The sequence below is a fragment of the Gavia stellata genome, chromosome 3 (assembly GCF_030936135.1).
Source record: "Gavia stellata isolate bGavSte3 chromosome 3, bGavSte3.hap2, whole genome shotgun sequence".
Taxonomy (NCBI): Eukaryota; Metazoa; Chordata; class Aves; order Gaviiformes; family Gaviidae; genus Gavia; species Gavia stellata.
The window spans coordinates 40,180,589-40,195,623 of NC_082596.1; the positions used below are offsets into that span (position 1 = coordinate 40,180,589).

Consider the following 15,035-nt stretch of genomic DNA (forward strand, 5'->3'; position numbering starts at 1 on the left):
GCATATGTATATGCAGATGGGCAAAATTTAGCTGGGTTTTTTAATATTCATTTGGATTACAATATAAAGTCCTAAATGTCTTCAAAAATATCCTGAATCTATTATTGAATGGTAACGTGTTTGCATAGCACAACAGTTAGAGCACTGAATGCAGTTATTTTTTTTATGAATGGTTAATTATATCTAATGTTTACATGTTATATAGGAGGTAGGAACTCTAAGGGACAATTGTAGTTGCTGCTAATAATAAGGACAGAAGATAATTAGGACATTTGCGTAATGAATGAAGAGGTATTGGTATGATGGGTGGTGGTATGGCAGCTTTGAGCTGCAGAGTCAACAAAACACAAAAGTGAAAGTCTCCAAGTGCATTATTCTTTAAGAGTACCGGGAGTGCCTCTAAAAACAGTAAGTTGCTGTTAAATGATACAAATGTAATTTACTACTGACTATAAGCACAATGTAACGCACAATGTTTTTTAATTTTTTACCTGTTAACATCATTATATTAATAAAACTTTTCTAGTTGAACCAGCCTCGTCTGTCGCCTTTCCCGAGCACTGAGAGGGGGCCTCAGCAGGACCGAGGCCATCTCCTCCCTCCGGGCGCGGCGGCGCCGGAACTACATTTCCCGGCGTGCCCCGCGGCGCGGCGGAGGGCGGGCCGGGTGTTGCGCGCGGCCGGGCCGGTCGCTGAGCGGAGCGGTTGGTTCTGGCAGGCAGCGGGCGACGAGGCCATGGGGCGCCTCGCAGGGCTTCCTCCCGTCCCGGCCGCCACCCTCCTCCTCCTCTTGCTCTGCTGCGCCGCCGCAGCCTCCCTCGTGCTGCGCGGCCGCGTGGCGGAGGGCAACGAGAGGCCCATCATTGGTAAGGGGCGGCGGCGGCGGCGGGGGGGCAGCCGAGGGGAGGGGGGCGGCGGTCCCTCAGCTCCCGGCCGCCGCTCCCCGGGGATTACCGGCCGGCCCGGGGTAACTCGGCGGCCGAGGGCTGCCTCGCACCCTGCCTTCGCTGTGCTGGGGGAGGGAACGGCTCCTAAAAGCGACGTGAAACCCTGCCGGTATCTGTGTGGAGTGAAGGGTCTCCCGGAGCGCAGGGTTGGATAAAGCTTTTATGAATAGCGCTGCGCTACACATGCTTTGTTTAAAAATCTTAAAATAATTATAACTTATTTAAGAGAAGTTTTAGTAGTAAATAGAGCAAGGAAGCTGAGTCTCAGTCAGATAATGTGGGTTTATTTGAGACCTTTGACTCGTGCTTGATGCCCCAATGTCTCAGTGTTTGTAATTCTTTCAGGCAGTAAATGTAACACTGTAACCTGGCATATAGGAAATTGCAGTTTAATTTTCCTTTCAGCATGTAGCATTGGCTATTTGTATAGTGCTAATTTTCTTTCTTGGACCCTTCAGGGATATTGTCACAGGAATGTAATTTTGAGAAGTTCCGCAGATTTGGAAGTTCTTACATTGCAGCTTCGTATGTGAAGTTTTTGGAATCTGCTGGTGCCCGAGTTGTGCCAATAAGGTAGATTTTTATATCCTTACAAGTGGGTAATAATTGTTTAACATAAGGGTATCATCATAGAGGCATAGAAAGCAGTTGTGCTGCTTTTCTGAGTGTTGAGAGCTCCTCAAAGACTATTTGAAGATGCTACAATTTGCAGGGAGTTTTCGAAATCAGAATAAAAGCAGACTGGAACGTGTAATTTTTAATATTTCTTCTTACAATAAGAACCTTTATTTGAAAAAGTCTCTTTTTTTACCTGTAAAATTACCCTCCGTAGTTTGCATCCATGGTTTTTGAAGCTAGCTGCATTCAGTCTAATGTGTAGTGCCCCACAAACACACATAGATATCTAGGTACATATATACATACTATCTTTTGTCACATTCTATAGTCCTAGAATTCAAGTAATGGAGGAAGGCTATCAGTACTCCTTGAAGAAACCGAAGTCCAGTTCTGCTCAAATTATGGGTCACTAACTCCATGTGTTGTTGTATTTTTGGTTGTTGGGTAAAAAGTAGCAGAGAAAGTAACAGAACTGACAATACTTCATAGCCAACAGTTAGCTATAAAATATAAAACGCACTGAAATCAGATGTTAAAATGATAGTTAGAACTTAAAAATGATACTAATGCAGCTGCACAAAATCACAATAGGATGTATCCACACAGTCCAATAAGAGCACCAGTTAAATGCCTGAATTAGAAGCCAGTGTTCTTCACATAACTGGTGTTTGCTGACCAGAAGCTTCATCGATGAATGGAGGCTTCTAATTCTGGCAACTAAGTTAATTGCAGCAAAGCTGGACACTTTGAATATACCCAGCATATCAGTTCTGCAAGAGTTTAGCCGTCATAGCAGTTTGCTGATGCTGAGGTCTTTCTCATCTTTCCACCTCTCAACTATATCTTTGCTGAAGAATGGGTGTGACCCCACTGTTTGCAGCTCTGCCCTTCTTGGAGTCAATTGGAAACCGGAGTTGCCGGTCTGCAGGAAATAATAACCATGCCATTCATGTAAATGTTAAATTTAACGAGTGTCTGCAAAGGGGTCTCAGAGTACCTAATCCTGAACTGTACCTGACAGGGCCCTATTTTCTGAGCTGTTTCAAGTGAAATGTTTCATTTGAATTGGGTCTATTTATTCTGCTTAAAGCATGTTTTCTACCTATTTTGTGTCTTACGTTTCTGTTCAATAATGATGATATTTTTGGGGTTAAGTATCTATATTTCATATGTATTCTGTAACTATTTTCTTGGTGTTTCAGATTAAATCTTTCAGATGAAGAATATGATAAAATATTCCACTCTATTAATGGGTAAGTTTTGAGCACTAATTTTCTGTTGAAAGACGTAACAGTTCTGGTTTTGAGCTCTGCTCTATTCCCAAGAACACTTGGCTTTCTACTCTCTTGAGAGCTTGTGCTGAGCACTGCAGACATGTAAATATGCTCTAAGACAGAGCGCGCACTATTTCATCCAATGTTGGTCTGCTGCCTTTCCTTCCTTGAGGAGCACATGTCAGATAATCTGTAGCAGTGCCAAGGCTCATCTTGGCATTCTCCTGTGCTTGTGTGCAGGCAGACATAAGTGGCATTATAGCGGTTAACAATTTTATGAGTGAAATAGCCCCCTTCCTCTTTGTTAAGTTTTTCCTTGTCCTCGTTTGAGTGATCACCTTAATTTTGATATTTAATAGCACTTGCTGGGTGTTTCATCCCTGTTCCTACTCTTTCTTCCCTCTTCTAGTCCTTTCCTCTATCATAAAAGTTTCCAATTTCCAGTCTCTTGTACCCTTTTCTCTATGGGTGCCTTCTCTCTTGCTACTTGAATGGCCTGTCTTGCTTGTCATGGTTCTGTGGCTTAGGTCTTTGTTAGATAAACATTCTAACTTTTCAGCTGGCCTATGGTAACTGTCCACCCATGTGTTCTTCCTACATTTTAAATGTGGGATAACGTGATCCAATTTAACACATTTTAATTGTGGACTAAACAAAGTCAAAACCTTTTATGTTTGCCTTGTGCTAAAAGTGCACTTCAGAAGAGTTAAATCAGCTGATGCTACACTTCACAGGGCTGATTGTATATGAGCCCATAGCATGTGATTGGGCTACTTGTAGTTGTGAGATGAGCTTCGTAAACCATGAATATTTATATTAAGCTTATGTATATACTAGAATGTTAATCAACATGTGTAGAATTGGCAAATTTAGACCTGTGGCTGTCTGGGGAGAACATTGTCCTCTTAACGCTCCACTGCACGCCCTGTACACTAAGACGTGGGTCTTTACAGTCTTACGGTATAAGCAAGTAAAAGACAGTGACACTTTCTCCCCTGTAGCTCCTCATGTTGGAGACGAAATGAATCATTTCATCCTTTTCTCATGGCTGCCAGCCTCTCTTTGGTTGCCAGAAGGACTTTCACCACGGGGGTCTCCCATTCTTTCTACCTCACCACCTACCTTGATGCAGAAGAGGGTGTTAGGCAAGTAGATCAAGTTCCCTTATCCTTCTGTCTTTGCAGTGACTGGCAGTTGGGTTTGTGCTATGTAGGTTGGTAGGGTTGGTCTGTATTTCCTCGTGTTGCCCTCCGCTGTCAGCTAATGGCTTCCACAGTATCACTGTGTGTAAATAACAAACAAGATCTCTGGAGGGAAGGACTTTCCATTCTGTGGAAACTTAGATGTAAGAAGGTGATACACTGATCTTTCATGTTGTAAGACCTTAGCTCCAGGTTCTTTGCAGTTGGAAATTGTTATTAAATGCCACCTTCTTAAAATCATGAAATTTACTGTGGTAGAGACAGAATTTTATGAATATAGCAACGTACTCCTGAGATAGCCTTTGAAATTCACAGTGAATGTCATCAGCTCTAACCAGTTAGAGATACTGGAATACAAGTAGTTGCATTTCAATCTGCTTATGACAATGTCAAGCCATTATCATTGCTACTTAATGGTTTACTTCCTTTTTGCATTAGCAGAAATGACAATTGTTTTTCCTAATTAGTATTGCCCAGTTTTTGGTTTGAACAAAAGGAACAGGTGAAATTAATTTTCCACCACTTCCAGGTAAGGATTGCTGCATTTGTCTAACGAGATCTCTGTAGAAATGTATAGTCTGGCCTGTTTTGAAAATATCTTCAGCTGTATTAATTTTCTGTATCGGCACTGGAGAGTAATCAGATTTATATTTTTGTGAATACTGCTCTACTTTTCCAGCAAATATGTGGTGGCTTTTGCATGATCCTGTGCACCTTAAAATAAACCTGGTCACAAGGGTTTAAACGCACACTCGCTCTGCAAATGCTTGGGATCATTTGAGATGTTAGTTGTTTCTAGCTGCTTGTTAGTATCTCACTGATACAGGTTGCCATTTCCAGAGCACAGAAATGTAGAAGAAATCCTTCAGCCATTTTGGTAAAAAATTAGCAACTGATGGATGTGGCTTGAGTAAATCTAATTGAGGTTCTGCTGCAGTGGGTTAGGGAGCGCTCACACACTCAGTTCTGTGGGTTCTGCAGGTACTGTTCCACTTACAGCCAGAAGAAAGTTCCTTTATTTCATTTTACTGTCTCTGATGGTACTTGGTTACTTTCCATGTCATCATGTGTACATGTGAAATCTCTGTTAGACTGTACTGAGTCTTTTTCTTTTGTGGTGTTTGGTTTTTGGGGAGCCACACAGAGAATTGCCATTGCTGATTATTTTTTGTGGTGGAAAAAGATTGTGCACCATCTCTTTGAAATTGTCTCTGAGATTGCTTTGTCTTCTTCATCTATATTAGATGCTGTGTGACCAAAGGTTACGGCCAAACGTACTTTTTTTTGCTTTCTAATAGGAGCTTTTTGATCTGTGTTGTCTGCATGAAAAAGGTCACTCTGCCAGGGCCACAATTCTTCTTTACTGAAATTGAACAGGATGAATTAGGATTGAGGCCATGATTTTAAAGTGGTAGGGAGAGCCAGCTAAGAGTCAGGACAGGAGTTGATGGAGTCATGGCATGCAACCCTTTTGTGTACCAGCTGAAATTTGTATGTTTCGTGTATTTTCTGTTTACTCTCCTCTACCTTACATTGCAGGAGGCTTGGTCACTACTTTGTGATAATAACTGTTCTTCAGTAGAAGAACACTGAGATTTAGGATATGATTCAGTTAAAGGCTTAGACACCTAAACTTAGCTGTCTGCATGTGTGCTAGCTGTCTAAACTCACATAATTAATGGAGTGCTAATCAGTACAGCTGGTGGAGCCTACAGGGCTGTTCAACCTACCGACCAGTTAGGTGTCTGCTCTAGAAAACCTATTCAAGTCTCAATTGACTTTTCTGACTAGATCCCTGCTGTCTATAGTGGAAGCTTAGATGCCTATCTATAGATTTCTGAAATGTAGATGTCTTAATCTAGACCTGAATCCTCCCCTTAAAACCACTATCAGACCTTTCTCTGTGTACATTGTCCAGGTTTTAGTTTGATCACCGTTGCTAATCAGATTCTTGGATGTTGCCTTTCAGGGTACTTTTTCCAGGAGGTGGTGTGGATCTTAAGACTTCAGAGTATTCCAGGGTTGCTAAGATATTTTACCACAAGGCATTAGAGGTAATTACTAAGGAACAGTCTGTTCTTGTTATCGTCACTGTTTGGAGATCAAAATGACAGTGAGGCTCATATTTTCATAGTTTTCCATTGGCATCCAGTGTGTTAACTGTAAACCCAATAATGAGTAGCTCATTGCTGGCTTCTGCATAAAAAAATCATTTAGTAGCCTAAGATTTGGACTTCTGACACCCTCTCCTGTTATATGTTGTGTCATGGTCTTAAACTCCCAAGTTCTCCAGGTGAGAAACAGTATTATTTATTCATTGTAGCTGGGGCTTTATGGCTGTGTGGAACTTGCAATAAAGTAACAATAATGCCTTTCAAAAGCACAGAGTATCCATTGACATTAAATGTTGGACAAAGATATACATAAATGTAATCATTCGTAGAAGTCTTATGACTAAAGTTTGGACTCAGAAGGAATTCTAGAGATGCTCTCAAATAAACCAGTTTACAGTGATAGAACATTAAGGCCTCCCTTCGCATATATGTTATAGCTAGTGAAACACCTTTGTTCTCGCTTACCTATAAGTAAATTTATATAAATCTTCGGCTATGCAGATGAGGGATCTACGTTAGCACGTTATACCATTTTACCTATTTCTTTGCATTGGTAACTGTAAAATATAGCAGATTTTTGAAGTAAACACTAGCTTAATTTCTAACATGAAAAAGAACACTTGAAATGTTCTATTAATTATTTTTTAAATATTTATATGATCATTAGCTTTATTAAGAAAAGATTGAATTTCTGGGAAAGCTCTTTCTTTCAAAGAACATCAGGAAGGCTCTGAATCCTTATTGAAGACTTAATTCTCTTAGAGCATAAGAGGTGGGGGTTTTTTCAGATAGTAATCAACACATTTTGAAGTAAAGTTTGCATTGTGGAAAGGCATGGAGATTCACTGAGCTTTATATACAATTCCTGTGATTTGTTAAGGATCTTCTGTATTCAAATTGAATAAAAATGTAAATCTTCTTCCTTTTCTCCTCTTTACCGGCTTTATTTTGTTTTCAGCTAATGTTGATTAAAATTGTCATGGAAGTCATACTTTGGAAAACTTTGCCCAATTCTAGAGGCAGTTATGAGTAGTGTTTAAACTGTTACCATGGTAGAAGCATTCATTGGCACTGAGGAATTCCTCTTCTACCCTTACTGCTGACTTTACAACAGCAGGCAAGGAAAGCGCAGGCAGTGGCATTCACAGGACCAGTCAGCTGCTGCAATTCAGTAATTAAGTTTCCTACTCTTCAATCCCCAAACACCAATGTTGTTATACTTTCGTCTGTCTTTATTCGTAGTGATTGTCAGTCTGTTGCCTTAAACCTGAATCTTGCAAAGACTATCTTGCTTTTATGTGAGACAATCTCATTTGTCTCTTTGAAACTGCTCACTGTGTGAAGTGCAGCCTGTGTCTTGGTATTCAGTACTGGGGCAAGGGTTTCTTGTGGTTTGCAGTACTATTACAAAATTCTGTTGACGACATTTCACAATGATTAACTGAATTGCATATGTCATAATTTTATCATCAGAGAGGCAGGTTTATTAGATGGTATGTGTACTTCAGGTGAGTGAAAGGCAGAAAATAATTTTCAGTTCATCATAGGTAACCCTTACTAATAAGTCAGGGGTTTTTTCTGTGCGATTTGTGATGATTGTGTGTTTTGATTTTCATCTTTTGGGACTTAATTAGCGCTATAAAATATTGGTAGTTTTACAAATGTAAGGTAATCTACAATAGTCAAGAGTATATTAGCAGGTACAGAATTGACTGAATATTATGGGTTTTTTTAAATATATGAGGGCTCCTTTTCTCTTCATTTTCAAATGTTCACAATGAGAAATTACTTGGTTTGGCTCTGCTTTAATCTGAATAGAGGATGTGAAATGCTAATCCCCATCCAAGTTAATAGAATTCTACTAGCTAGGCAAAAACCTAAATGAAATACAGTTTTCCAGCTATTAAATGAGTTTTTAAAATGTGATGTCTTGGGTGTTGTTTGCTTAGCCTCCAGGCTAATGTTTATTAAAAAAGCAGAGGGTGCACAAAACGTTTACAGTTCAGTTGTAATTGTTCTTAAACTATTTTTTGCCTTTAGTGGTTTTATTCCTCACTTACATGAAAGACAGACAGTGGAGTTGCAAGTCCTGTGTCTAGCCATGCATGATGGGTGGTCATGAAGACTCTGCAGTACTATTAGCCTTCTTTCTGTAAATCTTCCATGTTTTGCTCTGAGAAGAAGTAGTTATATGGGCTTCTATTACCATACTATCTGTAATGCACTAGGGTAACATTTTTATTCTAAGCCTGTAATTTCAGCTTTCTCAAAAATGACTTTTGATCAGCAGCTCTTCAGGGGGTTGTGGTGTGGTATGCATAACTTAAAAATGTTCAGAAACAGGTTAAGAAAGACTACTCAGATTTCACAAAAACAGGAGTTCTGAAACATCCCAGTCCTTAACATGCACTTACTATCAGGAATAAACCATACAAAAATGCAAATTTCCACTGTGTGTATGCACTGTGCTTAGATAAGTGACAGGAAGCTAGTTGTGTTCTCTTTTTGCTTTCCTTTTCTCTTTTTCGCTTTCTTCTCTTGTTTTTGCACTTACCTGCCAATTTTTATTCTTTGAAAATGATTGTCACTTTTTTATGTTGCTTAAACTCACAGTTTGTCTTTCTGGAACACAGGTCCAAATCTGCTAGTTAAACAAGCCTATAAGTATGTCACTTATTACTATTATGGCTACGGTCTTAGGATTTATATTTTCTTAAAATAGATGGGTGGGCACAGGCATACGGACATTGCAAAGGGCCCTTGCTATGTGATCATAACATGCTTCATATAAAAGTATGAATTGCAATGAATAGGCTTTCCCTCAAAATGGTGACAGATTGGTTTGTGTCCCTTCTTATGATTGCCTTTTTTATAGAAATGTTGTATTTTGTGGTTTCCGTTTAGGCTGCTCTCAACATTACTTATTCGTAGAACAGAACAGTCAAATTAATATCAACATTAGGCTTAGTTTACTGCTTATGTGTATATCCGCTAGCCTTCATATTTTAGGAGAAAAGCTAAGGGAGTCTGTGTTTATTTCAATTGTAATTGAACTGTTAAAATTCCTCTGGTAGCAATTTGTACTACTGTAGTAGTTTTACTTCTCACCTACACAAGGCAAAGTGAAAAGAGTAGGAAGTTCTCTTCAGTCTTCTTTCTGGAAATCTTCAGTACTTTTTCCTTATGTTGTTTCTTTTTATTTTGAAGGCTAATGATAAAGGAGATTATTTCCCAGTATGGGGAACATGTCTTGGACATGAAGAACTTACCTATCTCACAAGTGGTGAAGTTTTACTTGTTAATACCAAGACAAATGGTTTTGCACTCCCTCTGAACTTTACCTCAGGTGAAAAATCCATTACATCTCATGTCTGAGTTTTGCTGAGAGATGTTGTGTTTTGTTTGTGATAAATATGTAGGGGTGAATGTTTGGGAGGTTTCTGATTATTATCTTGTTAAATTCTTTCTTATTAAGTTGCCATGACTCTTTTCATGAAGTCAGTGCAATTCTATCACTTCTAAAGCAGAGATGTGAGCACAAGCCATTTGAAAACACCAGCAGTCAGCAAAAACCACAGTTGTGGCTCTTTGAGTCATTTGATAATTTAGACCCACAAAAATAATGTGGGTTTAGGTCCCTTTTTGTTACCAAGTCAAACAAAACTCATGGGTCCAAAACCTGTCAAACATGGAGAGCGGGTGATTTTAAATTTTTCGAATTACATCTTTCCTAATGATGAATATCAGCATTGCTGTCCCACTTGTACAGTATCGAAATCAGAGAGGTCCCTTAAGATAGAGCTGTGCCTCTCAGCAACACTGGTAAAATGTGGCCTCTGCTGATACTTTTTCCTTTAATTTGTGAGTAATCCATCTGCGGACCATGTAGCACTCTCAAATTCTGTCATTTGTGCTCATTGTGAATGGAAGGGTCACTGAAATGAGTGGCAAAGAATGATGCTTATTTTAGTGAGAACTTAGGCAGCAAAGTTGCGTCCTCTCTGGATCAAGGCTGGAGGACAGTGGCAACAGCATATTGGAAACCTGTTGTAGTTATTTCACTAATTTTCCTTGCAGCATATTCTAAAATCGTAAAGTTATACTACAGAAAGAAGTTTACTTTAATGCAGTACTTTATTAAATTTGTCTCCTGTTCAATATTAGTCCATCTGTTAGCAGCTTGGATAATGGACAATATCCTTTTTGTCATTTTTCTTTGTAATAGCTGCAAAAGACAGTAGATTATTCAAGAATTTCCCTGATGATGTATTACGTGCGTTTGCTACTGAGCCGTTGACATCAAACTTTCATATGTGGAGCCTCTCCATGGAGGTATTTGATCATTTTATTTCCTGAATACAAACGCATTTGCTTGGTTAAAACTAGAAATAAATGAGCAAATAACACACCTTTTTTCCCCCCTTCTTATCACAGAATTTCACAAAGAATGAAAAGCTTCGTAATTTCTATAATGTTCTGACCACTAACACTGATGGTGAAGTGGAGTTTATATCTACCATGGAAGGTAGGGAAATGAATTTTCTTTGTAAACTGTGACTGTAACAAACTAGTTCTTTAGAGGTGTTGTGGCATTGACGTTAATTTGTACTGCAAGCTTGCTGTTAGAATAGCAGGGTGAGCATCAGCCCTGTCGGTGCTCTGGCTGTGAGGAACATACTCTGTTTGCAGGGATATTTTAGCTTTTCAGTGCATATCTATGAGCCTAATTACTTGCTTCTCTCGCCCACTGTTCCCCTTCCAGATATGCTGCTGCACTTTAGCACTGGAATATTCGAGTGCTGTGATGTGAAGTGTACAGCACTCATCCTGTAGTAGTTTAATCCCTCTGCAGTGCAATGTGCCTCTGTTGCACCTTGCTTTCTGTCTGTCTGCTTATGCTTGTATTCCTGTGGTGCTCCGTATCTGCTTGCTGTACGGGAAGAACAATTCAGGGTACTGAGGTAACAGCAACATCCCTCATTACTTTAGCAGCAATACTGGTAATTGCCCTCCTCCAAAAGCCTTTTGCATTACTTACCTTGTGTTTCATAAGTTTTGCACCAGGCTTGCTCAGCTCAAGAAACAAGTTAGCTCTTAAACGAGTGATTTATCTTGATCAGTGCACTACTAGCAGCTCTACAGTAAGGCCCAGCTGTCAGCCCATGGGATTCTTCTGTATGGCTTACTGGCTGTCCTCCAAAAGAGAAGAATAGCAGTTTGATCAGAAAACCTGATTAGGCTAATGACAGACATCTCCCATGCCTGCAAGCAGTTTATCACAGAGCAGTCATCAGCTGCTGTGCCGCTATTCCCTGTAAGAGTTAAGGACTGGCTTCCCCCTGTATGTATCAGGCCTGGCACAGAGCAGATGAGAGCTGTCCCTGAATTGACTGGACCTTCAAGGAGATCCTAAGACTTGGATCTGTCCCATGGAACTGCCAGGGATATCCTGTGTGGCTGTGAATATTGTATGTTGAGTGATGCTGACAGTAGATGGGAAGCTTTGGGACTGATACACTTGTAACATTGTTATTTAGTGTGTGTGTGTGTGTATATATATATGAACAAATTCTGAAATGAATAATCAAAAAAGTGATGTACAAAAATCTTCCTGCATGGAATGAGACCCTTTTACAATATCAATTTTTTTCCTTCAGTTCTACTGTGACTTTAACAGAGTTTCAACTTGCTGTTTAAGCTTTTGTGAAAGTGTTGATAAGTGACATATCTTTGTAGCTTCTCCTTTGAGTTTCTTTTGCAGTAAGACTAAGCACATAATTATTAAGGCATAGACCTTGCTTACGTGCTTTGTGTTTGTTGCAGCATACAAATACCCAGTTTATGGTGTCCAGTGGCATCCAGAGAAAAATTCTTTTGAGTGGAAGAATTCACCAGGCATTCCACATTCCCCACCAGCTGTAAGAGCAGCATATTATATAGCTGACTTCTTCATTAATGAAGGTAAAAAGTTTATTATCTATAAATGTCATTTTTTAGTGTGAAGCATTAGTGAAAATCTTTGAAGCCGACAGACCTCTTTTTCAGCTGTCAAAGTTCAGTACCTCATATTGCTTTCTGAGAAGATTACTCTGCAAGCTTTATAGGCTTATAAAATACCAAGGGATACTAGAAATAGAATGGCTTAGTAAAAGTGACATCAAAAGGCCAGGCATTCCACAAACTCTTTTCAGTAGACTGGCTCAAAAGCATTGTTTGTGCTATGACTTCCTACCATTTCGAATGATCACTGTAACATTTTAGCCTCTCTTGCCCAAAGACAACGAAACGAAAAAAAATACTGCATTCATAATTCCAGAGGTTTCTTCAGTTCCAAACTGAGTTACAGTCATTCAATGTATTCTCAGGTTTGCTTGCAAAACATATGCACTAAGATTATAAATACTGCTTGGGCAGTATACGCATGTATCAAAGGGGTGCAATATGGTGTCCAACAATTACATACTACAGACAGCACAAGAAGTTTTTGAATTTTATGAGCTTCTAATTTGTTTGTTTATACCCTAAGAAGCCAGAATTAACTAATGTGTGAAGTTTTGATAATTTGTGACACTTCCGGTCTATTTGCTGTAAATATGCGTGATATAAATACAGGAGTATTTGAAGGGATCAAACTTATTTTATTCCTTTATTTATACTTACTAAACCATTCTGCTGAAATATAATTTTCATATTTTAAATTGACAATTTATGAAATTGTCTTACCTGATCAATTGGGACTACAAAGAACATGATTAATAGCCTAACTTAGTTTGGTCTCTAGATTTGATCTCTAATCAAAAGAGTCACCTAATTGGAGAAAGCAGACAGTGATTTAAAGAAATGCAACTTTTGCTGACCTGGTCGGTGAGAGTGTAGAAGTAAAAGCTGTGCTTCGTACAAGTTCAAGGCTCTTTTTTATATAATGTAGTCCTACTCCCCTTTGCGAAAAGGTAGCAAAATCATGTAAAATTCCTTTCAGTATCCATAAGCTTCCTGTATTTTAAGAATTTTGATAGGGTACTTATGGGAGACTAAGACAAAAATAAAGGGGAGAATAGGAGCAAGTATAGTACGAGTCTGTTTCTGCTTTTGTAGTCTAATACTAGAATGCAGGATGTTTTCTAGTTTTGTTTGCTATGTTCTCTAGTATCTGTCTGCACTGTATTACAGGCAGAAGTAAGCTTGCTCAGGCCATAATCCAAGTAAATGTGGCCAAATAAGTGCCAACTCTGCTTCTAAGTCCTGTTGAGACAGAATGCGTGTGAGTCCTTTTATATATGTATACACATATAATGAGCTTGTGCATAGTACCACACAGATGTGTCCCTAGCTTTTGGATCTGTTGACCTTCAATTCTAGTAGAGCAAACTTGTGTCAGCCAGCTGCATGCGTCTGCCCCCCATCTTATATACCAAATCGCAAGTTATTCTTCATTACCTCCCTAATCTGTGTACAGCTGCTCCTGCCGATACTTCATATCCTAACGTTGCAATGAGTAATTGATGTTTTTAGCTAATGTAAGGCAGAATGTCTTCCTTAACTTTGAAAATAAACCATGGGGTGAACAATGTAAACTGTTCTCAGCTGGCAAAAATATACTCATCTATGATCGCTTAATAATTAAACCATCTGTTGTTAATTTTAACTTGTGTAGAGTTGCCAGCATGATAAACCAGACAAGGATTCAGTTTTTATTGTCCTCACCAGCCCAGTCCATGCTAATACGGCAGCTTTCAGTAGACTGATACTCCGATGCATTTCTTTCAGTATTACAAGTACTGGTATCTCTGGTAGATACTGCCAGTGTCTCATGGATACATACTTTTGTACAGTCTTGGCTTTAAATTAATAATTAAATTTCTCCTCCCCAGTAATAAAATATTCTGTAACCAGCTTTCTGAAGATGTATCTTCACAGCTCTTCGCATACAAGTTACTGTAATTCCATTTGCTGTTATGCTACACAGAACAACTTACTTTGCCAAGAAAGATACTGTCAAGGAGGATAACAGTAAAGTAATCTGTACTTTTACAATGTTTTACAGCCCGGAAGAGCCTACACCATTTCTCCAGTGAAGATGAGGAAACAAAAGAATTGATTTATAATTATACTCCAATTTATACAGGAACATTTTCTTCATTTCAGCAAATCTATTTTTTTGATTGAGTATCATGTCAAAGGTGCAGTGTTGCTATTTATAAATGGAATTATTTGCCAGCATTGCGTAATTAAGCTGATAAAGTGCACTGCATGTGACAGAAAGCCAGAACAGTTCTTTTCCTTTACAATGATTTATCCTGTGTTTCTTCTGCCCTGTTGGACCACTAATGTAAAAATTCACATTCAATAACATAATAATTATCTTGGGTCACACTTTAAGGTAAGCTACAGAAAAATGCATTTTTCTTTGAGGGATGAGGTCTTGATTATGCTTATAAACTTGGAAGTAATCACGTTTAGTACAAGGAAAAACACTGTATTAATATATTTTAAAATACGAGAGATATCTTTGTAAAATATTGTGGATTATGATAGCACTAGAGGCTTTGATATGTTTCTTAGTAAAATCCTGTCCTTTTCAAATGATTTAACAAGTGAGACTCTTGGGTTTGTCGTAAATATGTGTGTGTAACCAAGTTCTTGACAGGGACTATTTCGTGGTTTGAAAAATGGACCAAAATAGTAAGGACGCATGGTAGCAAGGAGACGTTTTTGCCCAAAAAGCACGTTATATCCCATTTGTGAAGCTGTTTCTCTTGTACATTCAACATTGTTTGGAGTGCTTATACCTTGTGAGGTCTACATAAATATAAGGATGCAGTGTAAACTAGGCATTGCAAAATCAGGTAAATTAAGTCAGTTTGGAGGGCATAGTTAAGT

The 15,035-nt window shown here is 38.9% G+C and overlaps 1 protein-coding gene across 1 annotated transcript; it reads left to right on the forward strand.

Moving 5' to 3' along the window:
• The first annotated feature begins 736 nt into the window (after positions 1 to 736).
• On the forward strand, positions 737 to 14,676 carry GGH (gamma-glutamyl hydrolase). Its single transcript, XM_059815393.1, has 9 exons — positions 737 to 866; positions 1,406 to 1,520; positions 2,768 to 2,818; positions 6,011 to 6,095; positions 9,363 to 9,501; positions 10,381 to 10,487; positions 10,590 to 10,680; positions 11,979 to 12,116; positions 14,200 to 14,676. The coding sequence occupies exons 1-9, from the start codon at positions 737 to 739 to the stop codon at positions 14,319 to 14,321; spliced, it is 978 nt and encodes a 325-aa protein (XP_059671376.1). The 3' UTR covers positions 14,322 to 14,676.
• Positions 14,677 to 15,035: the final 359 nt, after the last annotated feature.

What these genes read in the sequence shown, in the direction of transcription:
- GGH (XM_059815393.1), top strand. Translation starts at nt 737, where the DNA reads ATGGGGCGCCTCGCAGGGCTTCCTCCCGTCCCGGCCGCCACCCTCCTC. An exon ending in GCCCGAGTTGTGCCAATAAG is followed by an intron (nt 1,521 to 2,767) that starts GTAGATTTTTAT and finishes TTGGTGTTTCAG; the next exon opens with ATTAAATCTTTCAGATGAAG. An exon ending in CCCTCTGAACTTTACCTCAG is followed by an intron (nt 9,502 to 10,380) that starts GTGAAAAATCCA and finishes TCTTTGTAATAG; the next exon opens with CTGCAAAAGACAGTAGATTA.